This window comes from Sinocyclocheilus rhinocerous, unplaced genomic scaffold (assembly GCF_001515625.1).
Source record: "Sinocyclocheilus rhinocerous isolate Xijiao unplaced genomic scaffold, SAMN03320098_v1.1 scaffold580, whole genome shotgun sequence".
NCBI lineage: Eukaryota > Metazoa > Chordata > Actinopteri > Cypriniformes > Cyprinidae > Sinocyclocheilus > Sinocyclocheilus rhinocerous.
Window position 1 is genome coordinate 974,143 of NW_015670982.1, and position 6,881 is coordinate 981,023.

A 6,881-nucleotide genomic window follows, 5' to 3' on the forward strand; every position below is an offset into this window, starting at 1 on the left:
AGAAAAGATACTGTATTGAGGGAAAAAAATCATATAAATGTATTTTATGGGATCAGTGCAAATGTTTGCAGGCAAGAAAAAATCAAGAGTCAGTCATGTAAACACAAGTGTGTTTTTTTGGCAAAGAAAATGTTCAATGAAAAATATGGTAATGTTAAAAAAAATTACTTTATAAAGAAAGAAATTACTACATTGTATTTTATTGAATTTATTTTATGGAATAAGTGCAAATGTTTGCAGGAAAGTAAAAACCAAATATTTTCCACAGAAAGCTATTGTTTTCCAACAAAAGAGTGTGTTTATATATTATAGCTTTCCAGAAAAGAAAAAAAAATCCGTAAAAAAGAATCTGTTCAATTAAATGTTTTTAATACATCTATTTATTTCATGAGATCAGTGTAAATGTTTCCAGGTTTCTAGAAATAAAAAAATAATAATCAGTGGCCCGAGTGGACCAACAGAATGTAATACTTTATTGAGTCCCATACAAGTAACAGATTTCAGGTCATAGGGTGTAAAAGTTATTAATCATTTAATTTCCTTTTCTTTAAATACAATTTTACCAACTGTGCAAGATAATACAGAAACGGTTATCTCACCTATAATAATCGTCAAATGTCATCAGTTATTAAAATCCTTTAAAACCAGATGAAACAATAATAAGAAACAAAATTTTGTAAGACTCAATCTTTCTATTATATCTTTCCAATAAGCCTTGGCTTATAGTATCCCATGGAACGGCATTCCTTCACTGTATGGTGGAGAAAACTTTCAGAAGGAGGTCAGCAGCAAGGCCGGGTGAGATATCTCCACACGTGACCCTTTGTTCCAGCTCCGGGAGCTCGGCACGCACCGCTGGATGCTGCTGGAAGTGGCGTAGAGCGTTCTCCTGGATCAGATTCCACAACCACACCTTCTGCTGAGTTTGCCGGCGGACTCGGAGCTCCCCGCTGCTCAGCATTGCATCCCTGAACTGTAGCATGGTATTCCACAGCTCAGGCACACCCTGCCCCGTCTGAGAAGATATGCGGACCACCTGACCACACGTGGGAAAAAGTGGAGAGAAAGCACATAAAATGTGTTGGTGCAGATGTGGAGAGCTAAAGAAAGACAAAAACAGAAAGCAGAGGAAGAAATGAACGGAGAGAATGGAAGCAGGCAGATGCTATACTTTTGAGCAGCCAGAATGTGGAAATATAAAGGGTGTTCGCCCACACACATCACTCCATCCTCATTTTCAGTGAAAGACCTATATACTAGAGTCTTTAGGGAGGGCGAAAAAAATCAATATGACCGTCGCATTCTCCAGTACAGGGATGGAGCTCAGAAATCATGCTGCTCAGAGGAGACAAAGGCTTTAGCGGTTTTCATCCATGTGGGTGGCCTCTAATCAGTAAAATGCATGAGGCAGCATTTGGCCATTCAAAGGGCTGCCTATGTTGGCTCTATGCCCTGCGGGTAAAAGTAATACTGGGGGCGAGGGGACAAAAAGGAAAGACTTGACAACGCAGAGCAGAGCATGATGGGAAAAGACAACAGACTACTCCCGCTGGCCAGGATGGATGTTTTGAACAGAGAATGAAGATATATAAATACACATACATTTACATATACATGCATAAATAAAACACATTTAACATGGAAGCAATTCTTATATTGGAGGAAGGGGAAGGAGGAGATGTTTTAAAATAAGGAAAGGGCTATAAATACACAACTGGAAAGGTTGGGGTCAGTAAGATTTGTAAAAAGTTTTTGAAAGACGTCTCTTGCAGTCACCAAGGCTGCATTTATTTGATTAAAAATACAGTAAAAACAGCAATATTGTGAAATATGATTGCAATTAAATTTGAATATATTTTAAAATGTAATTTATTTCTGTGATAGGAAAGCTGTATTTTCAGCATCATTACTCCAGTCTTCAGTGTCACATGATCCTTCAGAAATCATTCTAATATACTGATTTGCTGCTCAAGAAACATTTCTTATTATATGTTGAAAATAGCTGTGCTGCTTAATTTTGTTGTGGAAAAACATTTTTTTATTCTTTAATGAACAGAAAGTTCAAAAGAAATAGAGTTCTGGCATGCAACTCTAGATGGCGCAGTCCGATAGGTCTAACTCAATCTGACCTAATGACATCATTATCACATGGCACATCTGATTGGTTCTCTCCTGTATCGGTAGCCAATGAGCTCGCTGCTCAACATTCAAATATATGACTAGTGCTTTATTTGAAATAGAGGTCTTTTGTGACAATGTAAAACACTTTACTGTCACTTTTGATCAATTTAATGCATCCTTGCTGAATAAAAATATGATTTTCTTTAAAAAAATAAAAATCTTACTGACCCCAAACATTTGAATGGTAGTGTATATGTGAATTTTTCCAAAATTTCCCCCTCTAACATCTACTAAAATCTGCTGTTAATAGCCATTTCCTTTAAACAAGATGGGCCTTTGCAGATTTGATGGTCATATTTTATTTCACTAAATTAAAAAAAAAATTTTTTTAATTATTTTGTTGTAGACTATGAGCAAGTTGTGAATGTAAAGCATGATTATAAAGCCGCACACCTTCGGTTTCCAGACTTTGGACTTCTTTCGGAGTAACTTCAGGGCACTTGTGTATTCTGCCTGTATCCTCCGTGCTGGAACAACCAATTCATCGTCTGATTTTGTAACCACCACCAAGTCAGCCATCTCAATAATTCCTCTTTTGATTCCCTTTTTGAAAATACAGTTTAATCCACTCTCAGCAAAACTTTCACAAAAAAAAAAATTACAATATAAGAATCACCTATAATATAAAACATAATAAGTTCAGATTATTCAGATAATGTTCTATGGCAGTGGTTCGCAATCTTTTGATAATACATTTAAAAATATATCTTATTTTCTAATACTCATTTTTTATGTTTTAGTCACAATTTCTCCCCAATAAAAATATTTATTTAAAAAGAATTAAAATTGAAATTGAAATACAATCTTAAGGCCTCCATGGAAGTTTGCTGAGGCCCCTGGCTCCTTGGTTGAGAACCACTTCTATGGCAATAGAGATCAAGTAATAGAAGTGTGTATACCTGTAGTTCATCGCCCCCTGCTGGTGGGATCAGCAGCACAAACATATCCACCATGTCAGCCACAGCAAACTCAGACTGACCAACACCTGTTTAAAGATTTAAACTTAAGTGACACTGCAGAGTTACTTTGCATACACAGGTGTTAAGATTACTCAAAATTAAAAACACAACGAAAAACTGGAACAAAGGCTTACCCACGGTTTCCACTAATACAATATCATAGCCTGCACCCTCACAGAGGACTATGGCTTTGTTGGTGGTTCTCGTCACACCACCGAGGGTTCCTGATGTGGGAGATGGACGGATGTAAGCGTTCATGTCCCTGGAGAGCTCTGTCATTCGTGTTTTGTCCCCCATCAGTGAGTCTGCATACAAAGTTAGCTATATAGGAGATTAACTGTTGATTAAGAAATTAGTATTTTTATTCAGCAAGGATGTATTAAATTAATCAAAAGTAGAAGTGAAGACAAATAAATGCTGTTTTTTTTCCTATTCATCTAAGAATCCAGAAAAAAAGTATCACGTCTTCCATGAAAATATGAAGCTGCACAACTGTTTTCAATATAAACAAAAATAAGAAATGTTTGTTGAGCAGCAAATCAGCATATTAGAATGATTTCTGAAGGATCATGTGACACTGAAAACCCAAGTAATGGCTTCTGAAAATTCTGCATTGCGTCACGGGAATAAATTATATTTTAAAAACACATTCAAATAGAAAAAAAAAGTTCTTTTAAATGGCAATATTATTTCACAATATTACTGTATTGTATTTGTGATCAGATAAATGCAGTCTTGATGACCATAAGATCAAAAAATGGCCTTCAAAAACAAAAAGAAAATCTTATCGACCCCACACTTTTGATTAGTAATGTATGTGTGCACAGCTTTCAGCAGTGAAAATGACATTACTGTTCTAAAAATATTATGAAAATTGTGACCCTGGACCACAGAACCAGTCTTAAAGGGGTCATATGATGCAATTTCAATTTTTCCTTTCTCTTTGGAGTGTTACAAGCTCTTGGTGCATAAAGAAGATCTGTAAAGGTGCAAAGACTAAAGTCTCAAATCCAAAGAGATATTCTTTATAAAAGTTAAGAGTCAACCACACCTACCTAAAACGGCTCGTTCTAACACGCCCCACATGTCTACGTCACGATGTGCGAAGATTTGCATAACACCGCCCAAATGTGCACGCAAAGAAAGAAAGCGTGGTTTCAGGAACAGCAGTAGTGTTAATGCAGCCATGTCAGGGAGACGCTGTGCGTTTCATTGCGAAAGCAAAAGCACTTTATTTGGCCTTCCGAAAGTAGATGCATTTAGGAATCTTTAAGATTACTTACAACAGAACAGCAATGCATTTTATGGACGACCGTTTCATGAACCTAGGAGAGGAGGTAATTCTGACTTTGCTATGACAATCCTGGTGCTTCTGAATCAGTTACTGTTTTGTTATTAGTTTAAGTATCTGCTATTGCCTGTTCAAATGCGGAGTTTTGCGCATCGTGCGTGCGTGCGCGTGACAGAGTGAGAGAGAGATCACAGTGGAGGCAGCTGTCTTAACCGTGGCTTGTGTACTGCAAACACATACCAGCTTCATCACTGTGTCTGTCACGAGACTCTGTTCCCCTTTCAGGCTCTGTCTTTACATTTAGGAAAGCTTATTTATTCAGATTTCAGATGATGTATACATCTCAATTTCGAGAAATTGACCCTTATGACTGGTTTTGTGGTCCAGACTGTCCAGGGTCACAATTATGTCAAGATGAAAATTTGTAACCACATAAAAACCGACTAAAGTGACTTACAGACTCATGTATACATATCCAAACATCTAAAGTAGAAAGATAAAACTGGCACAAGCAACTTTTGGTACCGAAACATTTTGACACTTTCTGTCTGTTCACCTCCAGTTGTGCACGAAGAAGGATCCACAGCCAGTACTGACACTTTATGTCCTCTTCCTGTCAGCATTTTCCCAACGACCTCAATGAATGAAGACTTTCCAGCGCCAGGGGGACCAGACAGTCCTGAAGTCACACATACAAAGATGTGATTGAAGATTGAGGCAATCATGCAGACAGCAATAAGGTTCAGCTTCACTCCTACAGTTCACGTCACCTTACTGACCCACTCTGAAGGCCACTGGATTTCCACCATTGCGTTTCTCCAGCTCCTGACGGAAGGCCAGCATTCTTTGAAGCAGAGCCTGGGCCAACTCTTTCTTCCTTGGATGCTGGGTCTCCACAAGGGTTATAGATTCAGCAAGAGCTGCCCTTTGACCTCCGATAAGTCCATCATAAAGCTTGGTCAGTAGTCTTTTCTCTCTGTCAGTCAGGTCTGAAATGTGATGGCTTAAGGCAGTCTCTGTTGAAACAGATTTCATCTGCTGGAAGTTGCAGAGGGAAGCATAGCACAGTTTTACAGTAGGCTTACAAAGGGAATGTCTTAATGCCGTTGTACTGCTTATAGATGAAAGAGCAGCAACACGATGAAGAATTGGAAAAACTCTATTCAGACCCATCTTCCTTCTTCTGTCGAGTAGAACTTGTTCTGTGAAAATAGCAAACAACATTTATGTGAATAGCTTTCATGTGTAAGCCTTCTTACAAGTGGTCAGCATTACAGCTTTATTAAAATTTACCATGGTAACCGTAGTCCGTAGTGTATGCAAAATATCATGACACATTCCATAAATAATGTTCAAAATAGGGCCTTATTATATATATATATATATATATATATATAAGTGTAAGTGACATTTGTATGTTAAAGGAGGTGTTTATCCTCTATAGGAAATTAACTAAATATCACATGACAACTTTTCAATGAGGTAAAATTGTAACACTGTTACCAAAATTTGCAAAGTAGAGTTTAAAACACTTATTGACTATAATTCTTATTTTCTAGAAATAAACAGACAAACAATTTAGAATAACATTCTGAAATAAATAACAGGGGTGCAAATTTTGCCTAAAATAAGCAGTGACTCATTTTGTTTGGAACAAAATGTTTGTAGTTTTACAGCATAATTTTTTTTTTTATTATTGACCTTTGATGTGAAACGTTTTAGGCCAAAATTTTAGGTGACAGATTTGTGATGCTTTTTTTTTTTTTAAATAACTACTTTTGATGCTATAATACCTTATCAAACATATCAAATACTGAATTATTATCTTAAAAGCATAGGATATGTGTATTTACTGAGAAATACAGAGATTAAACAAAATGATAGATTCTGAAAGCTTTTTACATTACAATATGAAAATGCCAAATTAGTTAATGATAATTTTACAGTGACAACAAAAACTGCAGAAACCAGGATATTTTGGCGAAAAAATATAGCCACTTACCATGGTAAATTGTAAATTATATGATCAGTCCGATCACAGAAATGACAGCGTGTTCATTGAATCAGACAAGACAGGTAAACAAACTGAAAATCTGGAATAGAAAACATCATCAAAGCTCGCCAAGTTTCCTTAAACCGTCTGTCTATCGTCTTAAGCCCATCTGTGGTTCAGGTTCTGTCTTCATTTGGGCAGATTGATTAATAAGGAAAACAGTCTTGTATCTCACCGGTTCTCCAAATCAGCTAAGTTAAGTGACGGACGTCAGTGTTTTTTTTTTTTTTTAAATAAAAGTGTTCCCTCTTCAAAATTAAAACATTCGCACAAAAAAAGCAACCTAAAAACCAATAAACAAAAATTATGCTGTAGGTTTTTAAAGTATTTAAAAAAAAATTTTTTGCCAGCAGCCAGCTTAGTTGTTAGCGGTTTATTTACGGCAGATATCGTTTTT

General features: G+C 36.5%; 1 protein-coding gene across 2 annotated transcripts; it reads right to left on the reverse strand.

Annotated features, from left to right (window-relative positions):
- Nucleotides 1-474: 474 nt before the first annotated feature.
- LOC107734573 (metabolism of cobalamin associated A) lies at nucleotides 475-6,666 on the reverse strand. 2 transcript variants are annotated; one of them, XM_016546561.1, is made up of 7 exons: nucleotides 6,434-6,666; nucleotides 5,211-5,385; nucleotides 4,988-5,110; nucleotides 3,275-3,445; nucleotides 3,081-3,166; nucleotides 2,575-2,724; nucleotides 475-1,036 (listed from the first exon to the last, which is right to left on the reverse strand). In XM_016546561.1, the coding sequence occupies exons 1-7, from the start codon at nucleotides 6,434-6,436 to the stop codon at nucleotides 749-751; spliced, it is 996 nt and encodes a 331-aa protein (XP_016402047.1). In that variant the 5' UTR covers nucleotides 6,437-6,666; the 3' UTR covers nucleotides 475-748. The 2 variants fall into 2 exon arrangements, with proteins under 2 accessions (XP_016402047.1, XP_016402045.1); XM_016546559.1 differs by having other exon boundaries at nucleotides 5,211-5,633.
- Nucleotides 6,667-6,881: the final 215 nt, after the last annotated feature.